Source organism: Panthera uncia, chromosome B1, assembly GCF_023721935.1.
Source record: "Panthera uncia isolate 11264 chromosome B1, Puncia_PCG_1.0, whole genome shotgun sequence".
Taxonomy (NCBI): Eukaryota; Metazoa; Chordata; class Mammalia; order Carnivora; family Felidae; genus Panthera; species Panthera uncia.
In genome coordinates this window covers 129271094-129287715 of record NC_064811.1, presented here as the reverse complement: position 1 = coordinate 129287715, position 16622 = coordinate 129271094, and the positions used below count along the sequence as shown (strand labels likewise).

General features: G+C 42.1%; 1 protein-coding gene across 2 annotated transcripts; it reads right to left on the bottom strand.

Moving 5' to 3' along the window:
• Window positions 1–859: 859 nt before the first annotated feature.
• Window positions 860–8716, bottom strand: LRAT (lecithin retinol acyltransferase). 2 transcript variants are annotated; one of them, XM_049632351.1, is made up of 3 exons: window positions 8492–8716; window positions 7167–7707; window positions 860–2685 (listed from the first exon to the last, which is right to left on the bottom strand). In XM_049632351.1, exons 2-3 carry the CDS (start codon window positions 7704–7706, stop codon window positions 2533–2535), a joined length of 693 nt encoding a protein of 230 aa, XP_049488308.1. In that variant the 5' UTR covers window position 7707; window positions 8492–8716; the 3' UTR covers window positions 860–2532. The 2 variants fall into 2 exon arrangements, with proteins under 2 accessions (XP_049488308.1, XP_049488309.1); XM_049632352.1 differs by lacking the exon at window positions 8492–8716 and adding an exon at window positions 8034–8222.
• Between the last annotated feature and the right edge of the window lie 7906 nt (window positions 8717–16622).

The window sequence follows — 16622 nt, the reverse complement described above, 5'->3', positions numbered from 1 at the left end:
TCATCCCTAATACCTGCATAGTACTCGACACTTGCATTATTTCATCTTAGCCCAAGCTAGTTCTTTGGCCTTCATCTACATATGGCAACCATATGGTGACAATATGGTGACAATACAGCGACAAAAGAAGCAACAAAAAGCTGTATCAGACACTATGTATCATTCCACAAGTTAGAAGCGAAATTTGTAAGTGCAAGGACTTGCAGAATCGTAAGCGTGAGTCTTAACTAATGAAGCCCAGAGACATTCAGCAGAGACACAGGAAGGGCTCAGTTTGTTCCACAGCCAGAATCAAGGATATTATGTTTCTTTTGCCTCCAGACGCAGCTCATCAAAGGGAGCACAACAAAACGAAATTTCCCTTTGTCCTAAACTCAACAAATTCTAGTGTTGTGGAATATTAGATAAATAAAACCTCCTTCCAGTACCCTCTTCCAGTAAGTAGTAAAATACATCAATGTGATAAAATCACCTCTTGCTGTTTCTCAGCCTAATGTTAGCATTGCCTACTTCAGATTTCTCTGACCTTCAGGAAGATTTTGTTTTTCCTTCTTCTGTATTACCATAGCACTGTATACACTCTAATATAGGTAGCTTAAAAATAATATTAATTCTAGACCATGAAATTATAACAGGTCAGTGCCTGGCATGTAATGAACACTCAAATGAATGAGGAATTGGATCTCACTTTAAGGATACGAAGTAAGACTAATTATGTTAATTCCAACCTTAAGTACTTCCCTTAGCATTTAATAAGGGATCATTATCTTTGAACACAGATTTAACATCAGACAGTGGTTTTCACTACCCAAAATACTGAAATCCACAAAAAAAAAAAAGGCGTTTATTTAGAAGGACATCGTGTTTTTAAAAGATCAATTTATTTAAACACTTGCTCCGAGGGTAATAACAGTAAGTGAAAAACCACTAATACAATGGAGTTCTCATAGTGTATACATACTTAAAATAATTTTAAGTGGTTGGAATATGCCCAGAAAAACTTTATTCTGTAGTGTTACCATTTCATGTTTTAACTATTTAAAACATTTAAATTAAACAAAGTTTAATTATTATTAAACTCCAACTGAATGTTAAATTCCAACAGAATGTAAAATCTGCTATTAAATTTGTTCTGATTGGGTCACTGAGTGACTGACCCCACTCTCCCCCTAACGCTCACCATGTGACTCATTATTTTGTGATTCTTGATAGTTTATAAAGAAATTTTAATATTTGAAATGCAAGTCTAGCTTGTGGCTTAGTTTTTACAATTTGGTAATTCTGCAAAACTACTCGAACGCTTGCTTTAACAGGACTACATCTCAACTCTGATATTAAAACAGCCTCAGTGTAACCAATTTCACATGCCTGGAGTTACTAAGACACTCAAAAACCACTTCCAATAGTTATTTCTTTGTGGTATCCTTCTTTTAAGGATATAAACTGTACTTTGCAATGAAATGAAGAAACCTGTTAGAAGACAAATCTGACGGCTTTTAAAAATTATACAGTACATTAGTAAGTGCTTAAAAAGGTAAACCGTCCAATGACATATATGCAAATCATACCACAGACATGAGAAAACAGACTAAAGTTACTTTTACACTCACTTCTGCAGATGCTCTATGGTAACCACACTGGTGGATACTAAAGCAATCAAGAACAAAATTGGTCTCTCATCAGTCTATGTATATGTGGACATCTGCATGTTTGATTGACACATACACACTCCAAATACCCAAATTATTTCAATCCTATATCCATTTACTTCTCAGAGTGGTTTAAAGTAACCCCAGTGACACATAAAAGGAAAAGAAAAAACTGAATGCCAGGCTTCCTAGTGAGTAAAGTCAAATCGAATTGTTCAACTGATGCTATAGGAGCTTTTTCTGCAGGAAAACACAAATTTCTACAGTTCCAGTCGTTATTTTATCATTAAACTCTAACTTTGCCAACATGGTTTCAAGTAATGAAAATATTCTTGACTTATTGGGAATTACATATAATACATTAAAAAAAAGACTATGAATTTTTTTTTTTTGCCAATCATCAAACATGTTTTCAACTGAATGAGGGAAATTCTTTTAGTTTAATATAAGTTTTTCAATGAAAGAGAATACATTTATAATAAAATTAGTGATTTCAATCATGGAGTCTTATAGTCTTCAAATTCAGGTCTAACAAGAGAAGAGCAAGGATTACAAGAGGAAAAAAACAAACAACAAACACGCAAATAATCTCCTGTGGCCATCACCTTACGGGCTGGTTCTCTTGTAATGTTGAATTCTATTACAAGTTGCCATGTTTCCAAGATTTGCACAGTGCTTTGAAATGCAACTGCCTGAGAAGATTGAGAAAGCCTTTGTTCTTGGGCTTACACAGTAAGCACTCTGCGTGATTCTTAATCACATTTTTATCCAGAACACAGTGTTACAGGTCACATTTTTCTTGAAGATGCTTATACTGATTTGTGCTCTATAAATATAAACATATTTACACACAGAATACACACACTGACACGGGGATATGAAGTCAGCCAGCCATCCATAGGAAGAACGGAATAAAAATTGCAGGAAGGGTAGTATATGATGCCAAGCCCAGACAGACTATAGACGCCAATCCCAAGATTGCTGAAGCAAGAACACTTCTCTGATCACGAATAATTATCTTCACATTCTCACAGAACTGAAAAATAAAATTGAATATTAGAAAAGGTAGTTAAATCTAAGAAGAATCACAGTAAAGCAAAATTTTCTCAAATATTTTCTGTTCAACAGAAGAACTAGAATTTCTATTATGACTTCAGAAAGAATTTAAGATGTAAATAGTTCAGTTTCTTGATTTCACATCCCATAGTAGCTGAAATGATGCTTCAGGCAACTGAGCTCATAATGGCACTTGCCTTTGTAAATACAGCATTTTTATAGAAAACTACAGAGAGTGTAACCACATAAAAGTTATTTGGGATTAAAGGTGAAAACTTTATACTGCTTGTCAGTAACAATAACATATTCTAAAATTATATAGGCAAAAGAATCTCTAACCTTGAATAACAGAATTTAGCCTATTATTGGTGAATTCAGTTCCTACAACTCATTTGAAAATTTGATGATACCAATGATAACTTTCTTTATATGTCTCAGAATCTAAAGACATAGAAAGTCTAATTTTTTTGTCATGTCCCATTACCTGAATAAATTAAATTCAGTCAATTATGGGACATAAAATTGGCTGCTGGAGATAAAGATAAATATGATCCATAGCCCTGAGGAAGGCATTCTTCTCATATGTAAATATAAAAACTAATTTTATACAGAAGTGATGGCTTATGCTTCAGTCCTGGCTCACCTCTTTTAGCTCGAGTAAATCTCATGTAAATCATTGAACTTGTCCAGACTACCCTCTTCTCCTCCATGGGAATACTGAGGTTGTTGTGAGGCTCAAATGAGGTGTTTTTTTTTTGTTTGTTTTTGTTTTGTTTTTTTAATTTTTTTTAAACATTTATTTATTTTTGAGACAGAGAGAGACAGAGCATGAACGGGGGAGGGGCAGAGAGAGAGGGAGACACAGAATCGGAAGCAGGCTCCAGGCTCTGAGCCATCAGCTCAGAGCCTGACGCGGGGCTCGAACTCACGGACTGCGAGATCGTGACCTGAGCTGAAATCGGACGCTCAACCCACTGAGCCACCCAGGTGCCCCTCAAATGAGGTTTTTAATGCAAAAGTACTCTGTATTCTTCTACATGCTGCATAAATGTAAGGCCTTACAGTAATTATTATTACTGCTACATGTGTTGACAATTCTCTCTACTTCATCCCTGTCGGCAAAATTTAGCAACGAATTGTTCAATTTTTACATATGACTTTTGCTACTCATACTGATCTTAAGCTCCTTTTCTAGACATGTCATTGTATATGCTTTGAGGGTCTCCTACTATACAGTCCTGGATAGATTTAGCAATTCTAAATTCTTTTTTTTTTTTTTTTTTTTTTTGGTAAGAGAGAGAGAGAAGGGGGTGGGAGGCAGAGAGAGAGAGCTAATCTTAAGCAGAGTCTATGAGCACCGCGCAGCCAGACCTGGGACCTGGTCCCGCGACCCTGTGATCATGACCTGAGCCAAAATCAAGAGTCAGAGGCTCAACATGCTCAACCAACTGAGCCACCCAGGCACCCCAATGTCTATTTATTTTAAAGCTAGGTTTCTAAATTCTCTTTTTATTATTTTTTTAATGTTTCTTTATTTTTGAAGGAGAGAGAGACAGAGCATGAGTGGGAGAGGGGCAAACAGAGAGGGAGACACAGAATCTGAAGCAGGCTCCGGGCTCTGAGCTGTCAGCACAGAGCCCGAGGCGGGGCTCGAACCCATGAACCGTGATATCATGACCTGAGCTGAAGTTGGACGTGTAACCCACTGAGCCACCCAGGCACCCCTAGGTTTCTAAATTCTTAATGGACAGAGTATACACACCAACATATTTTAACATGCTATCTTGACCATAAGGTTGTCTCTATCCATACTTTTATACAATTGCTAGACAAATACAAAACTTCCTGTCAGCTATCCCGATGTTGTTTTCCTTACGTGTCAAACGGATGATTTGTCTCCTTTTATGGAACAAAACATCAAGTCCCAAATACACAATCATAAAGTGAGGATCAAACTAAATGAAGTTTTTGGGACAATGAGAAAAAGGGCTTGACAGATAATGGGAGAATATGCATTTGGGTAAAAGAGTAAGCTGTCTTCATACAGTTAAGCTTCTTTTTATCTTTTCCCTAATAATTTTTAATTACGAAAAACAGAGAATCATTGTGACTCCTTCCCGCAAAAGCAGATTTTCTCAAGGAGCATCATATTTCTAATGTCCTGGTCGTGTTCACTTGGCCATGAGCCTAGGAGGCATCTCGGGTGGTGCTCAACAGGAGGGAATGTCCTGCGTTCCTAGAAGGTGTTAAGAAACTTATAGGGGCACTTTTTGAGCACTGAGTCCCCGGAAATTAAAAGGAGTATTTGCATTCATTTTTTGGCAATGAAAAGCAGTACCAGCAACATAAAAAAAAGAGTTGAAAAAGCGTAAGGCATAGTAATAGTAATTAAAGGGCTTTATAGTTTACAAAACACTGAAATTGTTAACAGTAATATAAAACTCCCTTTAGTTTTAGGATTTCTAAACTTGTTAAAAAGAACTTCACTACAAAAAAGTAAATTATGTTCTTCCAATTTATTTTCAAATTAGTTTCAGGGCTTTTCGTGAGGGAAAGTGCTATTCAGAGTGTTTATAAACTCAAATTTAAGAGACAACTTGTAACTCTCAGTGTTAGGCTTATACTAGTGTATGTAATTAAAGAACTCAACAAGCAGACCCCAGACCAAGTAATTCCTTACATTCTGAAAAGTAGAAATTAGTCCTCCTTCAGTGTGAATGATCTTCTTCTCTCAAGCAAGACATGTCCAAAAACTGGTTCTTAGAATTGGAAAATTTGGGATGGGAATTTTATTTCCCGGGAAATCTACTCTGGCCAAATTGTTTGTTACACCATTCAAAGTGAAGACAAAAACTCAGTTTCACAAGAGGTGCTATGCGGCAATGGCAGTTAAAACACTTCTCCACTTCTGTAAAACCTTACAAAGTTTCCAAAGATGAAAAACTACTCCAACTAGTTATTTATGCAGATTAAATATTTTACTACCTTAAAAAAAACACTTGTACTGGTTTTTTTTGTAGAAGTATGCAATACAGTGCCCTATGTGTTCCATGAAAGGGTAACTCCTAATTACTGGATAGAAATACTGTTTTCCTTTAGAGAAATAACTTGCTTGGTTCCTAAGTAAATCTGACGCGTTTCCTTTTGTACACTTTTGGAGCCAGTGTTTGTAAATGTCGTGGAGTTCATTTCCAACCAGGCCTGGACTGGAGTTGTGTTTCTTAAATCATCGAACAGTGCTCTAACTACATTTTTATTTAACTTAGAAAACAATTCTTAGATTGAGTCTTTTGCGGTTCAATAAATAATCTACTAGGGTTTCATATTCCGGTGTATAAAAAGCATGATACTTTTATGCTCTGCCACAGAGGAGAGAAAGGTTTTTCCCATATAGGTCAAAAAATTAATCAAGATGTGGAGCAGAACAAAAGTGGTTGCATGGACTCATTCTCTTGGTCTGAAAAATATCTAGACACGAAGACTAAAATATGAAGCTCATTACATGATAGCCCAGGTTTCCATTAAGAGCGAACATTAACAATAACCTCTTTAACAACTACAGTGAAGGCTGAGAAAGCTTCTAATTGCGAATGAAGTTGCAAGTTTAAAATGTTAACTACCTTTAAGTTAGGTTTCCAAACGAAAGAAAAAATCCATTTTCCCTCCTTTGGCTCTGTGACGGATTCAATCATCTTGAATGCTAATACTGTTTTTTTTAAAGCACCCATAAAAATTACAACATTTAATGAATCTTCTAGAAAACCAATTGTTTTGCTCTCTGGGGAACCCATAAACAATCTAACCCACCTTCGGAACTAATCCTTAAAGGATGCTTAACAATGAGGAAGTCTACAAGGGGATTAAAGCCTTCAAGGAAAGAATTCAGAATACCAAGGAAATGACTTCTGTGAAGCCAGACGCAGGAATAAGGGATCTACCACGGACGTCTTCTTACTGGGAAATTTGATAGTTTATATTAAGCAAAGGGAATTCACTCTCTGCATTTTACAGACGGAAAAACCTGCATAGCTTGCTTAATTTTAAAGGCACAATTTGCACACAGGGTTACAGATTAATTACAAACTCTGAACGCCTTTTTTCCTATTGCAATTCTTGGGGAAATCTGTAAGCACACGGCGACAGATTTTCTGTTGACCCCCACCCCCACCTGTTCTTCTATCATTTCGACTAGCTGGGTGGACACCCTGGCGACCTCTGCAGCAGTAGCTGGGTAGATCTCTTGGAATCGCTGGCAGCGGTACCGCATTGCCACACTTTTTAACCGCGCGTTTCGAGGTTATCTTGCAAGCGACAGCTCTATTTATTTACTTGGCCTCCCGTAGGGACACCGAAGAGGTCGTTACTCATTCTAGAACTCAATCCCTGATCCCAGGGTATGGAAAAAAGTCAGGGATAGGAAAGGGCGTCCCCACTGAGCCCACAGGCAAGTCACACGTGTACCTTGTCAGCCTGGGGGCTGATCGGTGTGCCGAATCTGCAGTAGGTCACGAAGTGCTCACAGTTGTTCCACAGGAGGCTGTAGGAAGTCAAGCCCAGCAGCTTCTCCGCTCTCTGCGCCACCTCTTCGTTGAGCAGCGCCTTCCTCTTGAGGGACTTGTCCAGGTGATTGACCAGGATATCGGCTCCGTAGGCGAAGTCCTCCACTGTGTCCACGCGGACGCTGGCCACCCTGCCGATGACGCCCAGGATGAGACGCTTGTTGGAGACCACCTTCTGGGTGAGCCGCTTGTCGTCGGTCAGGGCCAAGAGGATGTCGGGCATCATGTGGGCGACACGGTTGTCGCCCAGGTAGATGCCGTAGTGGGTCAGGTGGGTCCGCGGCACCTCCAGCACGTCGCCGCGCAGGAAACGGCTGATCTCATAGAAACTGTTCCTCGCCTTGTTTTCGCTCTGGGCCCCGGAACTGAAGAGCTTGAAGTTGGAGATGAGGAGCAGCTTCTCCAGCAATAGGGACAGTGCCTCCAGCATTGGGTTCTTCATCCTGCAGGGAAAAGGGAGTGCTGGGGGTGGGGTGGGCCGAGGCAGGGGCGACCGCCGCCGCTCCGGCACCGGCAGGGCTAGGCGAGCTCGCCGGACAGGGGCGCTGCTGCTCACCTGCAGGCTAGCGGCCCAGTGCCGCGGGGGACTGCAGCTGCCGCGGAGGACTGCAGCTGCCGCGGAGGAAGGGGGAGCAAAAAGGAAAGGGGAGAAAGCCTGGAAATTGGTTCGGCCGCCTCGCACTGGGGACTGAGGAGAATGAGGACCCGACGGCGGCTGACCGCGGGGTCAGTGGGACGGGCGCTGTGAGCAACAAGCTACCAAACGCACCCGGAGGCCGCGCCGGGACACAGGGCAGGTCGCGGAGCTCTAGCCTGGAGCCTTCTCCGAGGCCTTTTATTCCAGGCAGGGGGGCGGGGATGAACGCCGTCACAGACCCGGCAAGAGCGCTGATTGGGCACCGGCTACAAGCGCCGCTCGCGGCGAGGGGCGCGCGGGACTGCGGGATGTTTGGAACGCGTCTGGGGCCCCCCAGGTCCGGGGTTCTTTCTCGAGAGCCCCTTCCAGACGCAGGTTCCCTCTGGTGCTCGCGACCTAAGCACTTCCGTCCGCTGGGCAGCCGTTTGAAGTAGTGAACGAGGCGTGGCCACACAAAAAGTTCCTGCACCTGTCTGAACTGGGGTGCATTCTGGGCGCTTCGAGAACGTTTTCGGTGCAAAAGCCCCCTCCCTCGAGATTTCTGAGCCGAACCACCTCCCTCTAAAGGATTGGATACCCAGAGACCTTACCTTACTAAAATGTTTGCATTTACTCTGCGAAGAGTGCGTGCCTCCAAAGCTTGCGGATTCCTTCCTAAATTTCCTAGAGCCGTAGTCCCACGCGCCGCGGATCGTTCTCCCCTTTAAACGCTTTTTGCTCGAATCCTTTTTGCTCTCAGCTGGCGCGCGGGTCGGCGTCCAGGTCCCGCAAGCTGGCGAATAGAACCCAAGAAGCCTCTGCATTCGGAGGCACCAGTGACCGTTGAGCGCACGTCTCCGAACGGTAAGCTGAAAAACGGCGAAGCCCCCAACGACCACCTGGAGAACCGGATTAAAGTCAAGTTTATTTCTCTGGCTTCAGGCTCAGATGGACCCAGCTCGGGTTCACCCACCAGAACGTTGCCGCTTTCTTTCAAAGCGCAGCCGCCCGGAGGTGGCCAAGGAAGGATGTGGTACGGCGTTCCTTGCCAGAGCGCCTACAGCGTGACCCAGGCGCAACGGCGAGGGTGGTCCCCGGGAGCAGCCGGGTGAGGGAGCTGCTAACTCGCGGTCCGCGCCAGGTTTGGCACGCGGTGTTCCGACCCTGCGCGGAGTTCCGTGCTAATGCGTCATGTAAATGCTTAAATTCCGCAGACAAAGGCCACAATAGAGAGCCTCGGTTGGCTCCACAAAGCTGCCCAATTCGGGGCTAATAGGTTTCTTAGGATAGCAGATTCTCCGCTTGCCTGGGGGAGGTGGCTGGGCTGTGGATGATGGATGAAGGGCCATTCATCTTACCTGGAAGATGAAGGGGGGCCACGGAGACCAGGCGGGGAGGAGGCTGGCTTCTAATTATCCTCGGAGGCCCAGCCTTTGCTCTCACCTCCGGCCTGCCGTCAGCGTTCTGCCCCAGTGGTCCCGTTTGCCGGTAGTGACTTCTGTTCATTTCACAAGTGCTCCCGAATCACATTACAGTCCCAGCATAGAGGAGAAAACTCCATTTCCCACAAACGAATTGAAAGCAGAAGATGGAGAAGGGGAGAAAGGCAGTGAATTGGAAATTTTAAATAATTTATTTCCCCACTGTGCCCCCAAAATTTAAAGCGCGGAGGTACTTACTGAAATTAATCAGACACTTGGGCGTTGGTTAGCTTCCAGCTGCACACCAGCTCTGTGGCTGGTTTTAAAATCTGGGCAGTCTGGAAATTTTTAAAAATCTGATCCAGACCTCGGCGCATAAGTTAAACTGCAGGCCCGAGGTCGGACTCTAAGGCTCGCTAGTCGCATCCAGTTCTAAGAAAGAATAGATGCCTGAACCTCCAGTGTCGGGAACCAAACGGCTGGGGGAGATCAAAGGGGCCTTCGTAATTAGCGATTTCCGTCTCTGGTGGTCACTAATACGGCTTATTAAGGCCTACGACCGTCTCCACCTGGGGAATCTGCAGAGACAGAAGTATGGAAAACTGTTTGACGGCACCACAGAATATTCTTTAAGAGCAAAAATGTATTAAGGAGAAATCACCCCTAGACCTTCAATGGCTTCATCCCCTCTGGAGGTTTTGTGAAAGAGAGTGCCAGGCTGATTTGCGTTTCCCCTGCCCCGCCTGCGGGAATTCGGCCTTGGGTAACCCCGAGGAGACTGTAGAACATTTTCCTTTGTCTTACTTCTGAAGTCTTCTCAGACCTCTTAAACTGGGAATGGTTAGGGAAGATTAGGCTGCTTCTCAACCGAAAAAACACAGCGTCCTAAAATGAGCTCTTGTTGGCCCAATGGATATGACCTCCCTATGGTGACCTCACCTTACAAAAGGCAACCCTCACCCTTCTCTGAGTTGTGTATATTTTTGTGGCTGAGCAGCCAGTTTTTTTGATTGCTTCCTAGAGGCACATAACCAATACATATATGGTTGTATGCTAATAGGTACACTCCCACTAATACTCTTCTGCCTGCATCAATTTTAGCTGAACTATGGGGGAAAAACTGCTCTTAGAAGGAAAAGCCCAAGAGAAATCTAACATTAGGAAGTTCTCCTTCCTAAACCAGAAACTGTTCATTTAGAGCAAGGAACATCCCCATGGGTTGCTGGAAAGACCTCTTGTTTTCCAGATTTTATGAAAGTCAGCTACATTCAACAAGTCTCCATGAGATATCTTAAATACATGCAAATGTGTTGCCAGGTCTGGCCTAGGAATTCTGAAAGAGCTGAGGCTTTCCTGGTCAACACATAGACTTCACTGGAAGGTCAACTGAGCCTCACCTCAGACACTGCTTCCCCATCCTCCTGCAGAAAGGACATTGACAGCAGCCCCACCCGCAGTGCTCAGGCCTGGGTCCATTTCTCCCAGCTGCACAGACCAAGACTCTGCTGGTTTTCTGTGCAAAGGAGGCTGAAATTGGGGCTCACAGAGCCCACTTAACTTCTGGGCCTCATCTTAGAGTCCTTGATCTCATTGTGGGTCCCAGGAGAAAGAGGTCTCACTCTCAGAGACAAGGTACAGAGTCCAGCGGAAGCCTGGAAGGCTAACAGATTTCCGACCTGCACACTTCTTGCCCCTGGAGCCTTTTTGTTCCTCAGAGAAGTCCTTAGAGGATCTGATCACAAAATTGTGTGCTTCCTACGTACTAGGACCTGAACTAAGCATTTTCTCACTTAATCCTCATTACCTTGTGAAGTGCCATCTCGGTTTTATTTTACACAGGAAGACATTAAGGCCTATACTTTTGCCTCCTTCACTGTGTTGATGTGGATCAGGACTCGACTACAGGTTTCTCTGTCCCCAGGTCCATCACCACCAGGGAAGGACTGACCTTCCATCCGTCCATCCACCTGTCATCCATTCACTTATTAAATGCCTGCTATATGTCAGGTGCTGTGCTCAGCTCAGTGAAATACCTAACCCTAAACTTAGATCTCACACCTTTTCTTTTGAATTTGAATTCATTTCCCTGCTTCTCTAGTGCCATGGGGTCTAATTTTTAGCATCAGCTATTTTACTGCAATAGTGAGAAAGATCTGATTAAGGTTCTGGTTACTAGTATTCCCTCACGAGGAAGGCCCCAGCACTTGAGTGGCCACGAAGTCCCATACCTTCCTTAGACATGGGTGTTTGATGTCTTGCCCAAGGGCACAGAGTCAGAAGCAAAACCTAGGTCATCCCAGACTTCCTACTTCTTACACCTTCTTTCCCCTGGCCCCTAAGCCTGATAAATTTGGTTTTCTAAACTTCGTGTTTTATGTTTTTAAGATTTATTTTATTTTTTATTTTATTTTTTAATGTTTATTTTTGAGAGAGAGACAGACAGACAGAGCATGAGTAGGGGAGGGGCAGAGAGAGAGGGAGTCACAGAATCCAAAGCAGGCTCCAGGCTCTGAGCTGTCAGCACAGAGCCCGACAAGGGGCTGGAACTCAGGGACCACAAGGTCATGACCCGAGACAAAGTTGGAGGCTTGACTGACTAAGCCACCCAGGTGCCCCTAAACTTCCTGTTTTAAAATTATTGTCCTCCTTTAGAATTAGTTTGTTGTTGTTCTTACATTTTTAAGGTTATTACATTTGGGGGCACATAGATAATAACATTTGTTTTTCTCTGCCTTCAGTTCATTTACATATGCTCAGGTCTGGCCCAGTGGACACAGAGGCCCTCACTGGCTAACTCTAAGGGAGTGGGGAGAATAAAGGCTCTGTGCACATCCCCCTGGAAGCAGAAGAAAACAGCAGACACCTTTTCATGGAGCCTTCAAACTCAGTGCTACCTAGGGTGTTAGGAATCAATTACCTCCTGGGAGGAAGACTTCCCCAGCTTCCTTCCTGGCTGGCTAGCACTTTATTATGAGGGCCTCAATCCTGCCTATTGTCCTTACAAAGATGAAAGATTGCAGTTCCAGCCAGACAGGATTTAGGGGTTTTGTTTGTTTGTTTGTTTGTTGTGCTAACCATAAAATAACATTGAGCAAAACCAAAGAATGTGCATTTAATATCATGAAGAATCACGACCAAAGTAAATCCAGGCTTCACATAAAATTAACAACAGGTTGAGGCAGCTGGGACATAGAGGAAGGAGGCGAAAATCCTGAGTTTAAGGTCGTGTGGTGCCATTCACAGCTAAATGAACTCAGACAAGTCACTTGCCACCTCTGAGCCTCGATTTCATCTTTCTGAAACGGGAATATTTCAAAGGAATGTTTAGAGGATTAAACACAATCAAATGTACTGAACGTACTGTATCACTGCATGGAGATTCATAACACAATGCATCATCGGTAATATCGTATGTGTTATTCTTCAGAGAAACAAGGACAGAGGTGCTTTTCCCTTCTGCTTTGATACCACAGTCACCCAAGAATGCGGTATAGACAAAGGACATGCTTTTACTCGTAGACCCCTGCTAAGGACTCGGCCCAGAGCCACAGTGGGGAGCAGAAAGCAGGCACGTTTAGAGCTAGGGCGTTGAGTGCGCCCACAGAGGCACAGTCAATAGGCAGCGGGCAGAGAGGGAACGAATCACACTTGGGAGATTTGGAAGCTTCGGCAGAGCTCTGCTCCTCCAGCTGCTCACCACCAGTGAAGTCCTTTATAATCCGTAAAAACAAAGGTAAAGACCAGTCTTTTGTTTTAAGATGCCTCTCAAAACATACAACCCCCCCAAACGTCCATGTTTGAAATGATAAAATGACAGACCGAGGAATGACTAAGAATTTCGAGATGCCCCACGACATGTAAAGCATATTGCGTTTTAAAATACAAATAATAAATGGCAAGTCACGTTACTTCTTAATAAATTCATCTTATTTCCTTTTTATTCTAACTTATCATTGTAAGGCAATAGTAAATATGCGTATTTGGTAACCCAGGTTTGTTAACAAAAGCACATGTAACAATAGCCTTGCGCTACATATTTGAAAGGCCACATATTTGAAATGCCACCACTGTAATCGTACCCATGATAGAGGAAGAAATGAGGTATTGCTGTTCCCCAAGCAGGACAGCATTGGCAATTATAACAATAATAATAATTGATTGGGGATCAATGCCATCCTATTCACTATATTTCAAAAATGCTTTGTAAATGCTAGACATTCTAAGGATATAATGACAGGTAATTGAATGCAGAACTTTCTTAGTATCAGGCTAGCTTCAGATACTCCTCTCTGATGGTGTGTGAGATCTCGGAGACTCCTGGGGCCTAGAAGGCCTCATCTGTGAAGTGTCGTGAGCTGGATTAGAATGACATGTTCTCTAAACCCTCCAAGTGTGAATGGTCCTGGGGCCTATGAAAATCAAATTACTCAGGCCCTTCAGAGAGTCTTAACTGTGGTTCTTGGTGAATTTTCACAGTGAGCAATTACCGGAAACAGAAGATGAATTATTGTCTGGTACTTAGAAAATCTTAATAGGATTCACTATTTAACTGTTTAAACAATGCAGTGCCTCATTGAATTAAAAAAAAAAAAAAGAGAAAGAAATCACTCATACTCTAGTGAAGCAGTAATTACACAAGAAGAACAGGAAAAATGGGGCAAAAGTTTAGAAGCAGTTGGTCCTGGCAATCAGTGGCTCCTTTGATTACACATGTTCAATCGTACCGAAACTTTAAATGATATAAACACACTGTTTCATCAATATTTTGTAGCAATATATATTATTGCTATGTTTTTGAAAAGAATAACATCTCTTTCATTTCTAAACTTAATTTGAAGGGAGGTAAGTGTACCATTCTGGTATATTTGTAATTACACATACTCTTAACCCACTCCACACTAAAACAAAATTCAGTGTGATTCAGCTAAAGCTGATTCATAACTAAATACTTTAAGCAACACTAAAAAAAAAAAAAGGGAAATTTGATTTTACATTGTCTCAAATTTCTTAACTGGAAGAAGTCCAAGTGGATAGCTCTCTCTTTAAGCACCAGGCTGCCAGTGTTCTCTGTAGGTACAGACCTTTATGTTTGAATTAAGTTCACTGATTTTTTATCCTGGTTGCCCTCTGCTAGGACATCCCATTAAGTCGGATTATTTGCATTTTATTCACACCCATTCTTTACATGGACAGCACATGAGTGGGGGGTGCACCTGGCTGGCTCAGTCAGAGTATGCGACTCTTGATCTTGGGGTCGTGCGTTCAAGCCCCACACTGGGTGTAGAGATTACTTAGGAAAAAAAAAAAGCTGGAACTGAATTTGAATCACACAGAATTAATTAAAAAAATAAAATAAATTCAATAACTTTTTTTTTTAAAGCTTATTTATTTATTTAGAGAGACAGAGAGAGAGCAGGGGACGGGCAGAGCGAGAGGGAGAGAGATTTCCAAGTAGGTTCTATGCAGAGCTTGAACCTACTGAACTGCAAGATCATGACCTGAGATGAAATCAAGCATTGGACGCTCGAACCTATAGTAAATTGGTTCAACTCTTCATGTCCTGTCCGTTCATCTACAGAAGGGGTGACAGTATCCATTACCTTCCCTGCTGGTGACCCTCATTGTCTTTTCACCTCCTGAACTTTCTGGAATTCAATTGAGCAATAACTAGAGGTAATCATCCTGTACACCTCACTGCCAAGTCAAATATGACAGTCTAAACTCTTTTTTGTTTCCTTAAATTATGGATCTCCCAGCCTTTGTCTTTACTTTTGATGAAAGGGACCAGATTTTTTTTTTTATCCCGTACCCACCCCCTTATCCGAGCTTTGCTTCATTTGGTTTCAGTTATTCATAGTCAGCCACAGCCTGGAAGCAGATGATCCTCCTTCTGACATGTCCTCAGATGGTTAATAGTAGCCTAACACTACGTCACAATGTCTGTATCTTCCAACTCACTGCATCTCATCGTGTAGGCATGCAGGCATTTTATCATCTCACATCATCGCAAGAAGAAGGGTGAGGGCAGTACAATAAGGTATTTTGAGAGGGAAAGATCACATTCACATAAGTTTTATTATAGTACATTGTTATTGTTCTATCATTAGTTATTATTGTTAATCTCTTACTGTGCCTTATTTATAAATGAAACATTATCATAGGTATACATGTATGGGAAAAAAACATAGTATATATAGGGTTTGGTAGTATCTGTGTTTTCACAGAACTATCTGCAAACTTGGGGACTGGGAACTATCCCCTGAAGATGAGGGGGGACTACTGAATGTCCTTTATGGCTGTACCATTTGGTTTTCAAATAACAATTTCTGCCTTTCGTCTTTTTTTAAAAAGTGAGTATAATTTAACCAAGTATTTTGCTGTATAGATTAAATGGAAGAAATCTTGAAGATTTTTCTCTACATATTTAAACCTTCAATGTAGAATATCTATCAATTGTTCTTTTTTCAGAATGCCAAATTCAGGAAGAATAAATAAGAAAGAATAATTATTGATATTGTAAAAAAAGTTTATTGCCAAGATTACTGACCACAAATGTGACTTAAAAAAACTCATTTGGCAACATTATCTAGAAATCCATCATCCTCGATTAAAACTTAAGTATTCATAAATGTTCTGAGTTCACAGTGGGCATTAAATAAAACTCCCACTTAAATTTTATCTAATAATTATATTTACCATTTTATTTATGAAGTTATACTTATTAATTAATTAAGAACCTTAAATCCATTGGTTAATATTTCAAAATTAGTTCTGTGTTTAAGACTGTATTACCTTAGGCAAAGAGTCATCTTTCTGAATGAACTTCAAAGTCCCTATTTATAGCTTCAGAGCCTCCCATCAAGAGCCTCCAAATGAATAGGTTTGAGGTGGAGGCAGGAATCTTCATTCTAACAAGCACCGCAGGTGATTTTCAGGCAAGTGGCCTTCACATCTTGAGAACTGCCTTTACCAAAGCTGATCTCTCCCTCTCAAAACAAAAACAAAAACCAAAAAAGAAAAAAATTGAAAAGAAAGAGGTGCCTGGGTGGCTCAGTCAGATGCATGATTTTGGCTCAGGTCATGTTCCCAGGGTTGTGGGATCAAGCCCCGAGTTGGGCTCTGCACTGTGCATGGAGCCTGCTTGAGATTCTCTTTCTCTCTCTCTCTCTCTCTCTCTCTCTCTCTCTCTCAATCCCTCTGCCACTCTCCCCTACTCCTGTGCTCTAATTAAAAATCAATCAATCAATAAACAGTTGTGCCAAATCTCAGGTTATTGACAAAAGTAATGATGCTGAGTGAGGTTGATACGGTGGAGTCCTCA

Bases quoted from the DNA above. Each gene is read 5' to 3' on its own strand.
- LRAT (XM_049632351.1), bottom strand. From the start codon at position 7,706: ATGAAGAACCCAATGCTGGAGGCACTGTCCCTATTGCTGGAGAAGCTG. The intron at 2,686-7,166 runs GTACACGTGTGA...TTTATTTTTCAG, and splicing joins TCAGCCCCCAGGCTGACAAG to TTCTGTGAGAATGTGAAGAT.